The following is a 2,723-nucleotide window of genomic DNA, read 5'->3' on the forward strand; positions in this document are numbered from 1 at the left end:
ATCCAGAATATCACTCTTTTACTGTAGCAGTCAATATGAGTGTGGTACTGAGACCTCCAAGCTATTCCCAAAATGATGTCAAAATCTTGCATGTCAAGTTATATAAGATTTGTCACTAACTCTCCTACCCCTATTTGAATTATGCAATTCTTGCACTAATGTCAACAATTACTGTTTTCTATAGGGGTGTAGGAACACACAGTGATTCTTCTAGTTCCTCAAGTATGCAGTGTAGTTATCTAGATAAACTAACTGAAATAAAGGAATGCATAGTGCCAGAATCGAACAAAATAGAGGGATCAATCAAGCTGACTGGTAATATACCTGTTACCACCCGGTCATTGGCACTAGCATCTTGGTAGGTCAGTGTAAAACTCGAGCATTACTTCTTGGCCTCTGTTCACCAGGTACAGGAGGTCTGAGCTCATTCCTCCTCTTGTATGGGCAATCACGTGCCAGGTGTCCAGTCCGCCCACAACTATAACATGCCCTCGCTCTCCTCATATAGGGCCCACTATGGGATCTGCTAGAGTAAGTGCGGGCTTTGGGATCTGCTATGGTGATATTGATGATTCCACTATGGGATCTGCTAGAGTAATTGCGGACCCTGGGCTTCTCTTGAATTGGAGTGCCCCTGAAATCCCATGGCCTGCCACTCTGACTTCTGTCTGATCTGGATCTCATCAGGTCAGCCCTTTCTCTATCAGATCTTTTCAATTCAGCCTCTACTCTCAAGGCTCTGTCCAAAATATCCATATAGCTGGTAATTAACTGTGAAGATGTCCGGGATCTGATCTCATGTCTAAGCCCTTGTTCGAACCGGTTGGCTCTACTCATATCATCCTCCATGAACTGGGGGCAGAATCGACCCAGCTCATCGAACCTATTGACGTAATCCGAAACAGTCATATGCTCGGACTGAGTCAGCGATAAAAACTCATTCTGCTTCATTTGCCTAACTGAGTCCGAAAAGTACTTAGCATAAAATATTCTCTTAAAGTCTCCCCAGGCCGTTCCGTTGACCTCATATGCTGTCTCCATAGCAGTCCACCAAGAGTCAGCACTCCCCCTTAGCATAGAGATAGCTAATTTGACTTTTACCTCCTCGGGAAATTGGAGTAACTCATACATCTTCTCCAGTTCCCGGATCCAGGCCTCAGCTATCATGGGATCGGACCCACCATTAAACATCGGTGGATTCAGCCTACGGAACCTCTCGTAATAGGATTCTATCGGCTGTACAGGTTGGGCAGCTAACTGCATCTGCTACTGTTGCTCAAGCAGTTGTGCTATTAACTGGTACACTCCTGCTAAATCTGCCTGGGTTGCTATGGAGTGTGGAGTAGTTTGTGAAATTGATTGGCTATCAGGGTCCGGAGAAGGTGCCCTTATTTCTCTTTCATCCTCCATATTGCTTACGGCTACCTAGCAGTCAAGAATTTATGATGAGTTTACATAAATTATCTCTTAACATAGTAAAATAGCAAAAACCATCAAAGAGATCACATAGTCATATCATAATAAATCTGAGAATCTACAATATTCACCTTCTCTTATTAACACAAATCTTCATTATTGAAAAATCTAGTCTCCCATCACAGTCAATATTTTTGACCAATTTAAATTGATTCGATCCACTATACTTTCGCTACACAACTCTGATCAATATCCTCCGAATTTATTAATTGACTTTCTGTCAAAATATAAATCTTGATTGTAAACTGAATGATATACAATTTTGTCTCAAGTAGAGCCAAAAAGAACTCTTAAGTCTCATCCCCAAATATATTTTACAGAATTGTATATGACTCATAAAATAACATATAGAAAAACCCTATGCTCCATAGTATAATCCTATACTTAATCCTGACTCACCCTATTGCTCTGACAGGACTCTTCTTAACCTTTGCTCTGATACCACTTCTTTGTCACGACCCCCGCCCCATTTCCGGCGGGCCGCCGCGACGGTCCTAGGGTGCGGGTAGGCATAAGGCCACCAGCCACCGCGTAGAACCCTACTACCTATCAATCATCAATAGATCTTGAAAAAATTTGGCATGATACATGCACAAAATGATCACTTTTCCTATAGTGACCTGTCAGGATTATCTCAATACATACAACACACTACCTGTCAGAGCATTAATCACATAATCTGTCACATAATAAACCTGGACAATATATAGCAATACATTATCACAGGCACACAACTGATCTGCACACATATATATATACCTGCTTCCCAATCCATCCATGGTCAAACCCATATCCACAACAGGATCTATGACTGTAACTATGCACCATATACAATAGAAGGTTTATAATACACCAAAAGGTATAAACCTCTATCTACATTATACTATACTATACTATGGAGCGGCACAGCTAACAGGCAATCTCTAACCCTGCTCTTCTCTATACAATACCTGCCCTGCAATCAAAAACACCAAACTGGGGAGTGAGTATATAAATACTCAGGAGTAGAGAGTACTATGCATATGAGACAGAATATAATCATGGCTCGAGATGAAATCTCAAGATCAATAACAAGATGAACATGAACTCAACATAAAGAATATGGAGTAAATCATCAATATCACCACAATCACAATCAACTCATCTGAAGCATATATGGAATAATCGAGTAAACATATATACTACTCATGAATATATTCAACAGATCATAATGCTGGAATATACAAATCAGGTGTCAATATGCTGAA

General features: G+C 40.7%; 1 protein-coding gene across 1 annotated transcript; it reads right to left on the reverse strand.

The window, feature by feature from the left end:
- Positions 1–363: 363 nt before the first annotated feature.
- On the reverse strand, positions 364–1,263 carry LOC120109107. The gene has a single exon (XM_039122848.1). The coding sequence runs from the start codon at positions 1,261–1,263 to the stop codon at positions 364–366; it is 900 nt and encodes a 299-aa protein (XP_038978776.1).
- Positions 1,264–2,723: the final 1,460 nt, after the last annotated feature.

Source organism: Phoenix dactylifera, unplaced genomic scaffold (assembly GCF_009389715.1).
Source record: "Phoenix dactylifera cultivar Barhee BC4 unplaced genomic scaffold, palm_55x_up_171113_PBpolish2nd_filt_p 001816F, whole genome shotgun sequence".
Lineage (NCBI taxonomy): Eukaryota > Viridiplantae > Streptophyta > Magnoliopsida > Arecales > Arecaceae > Phoenix > Phoenix dactylifera.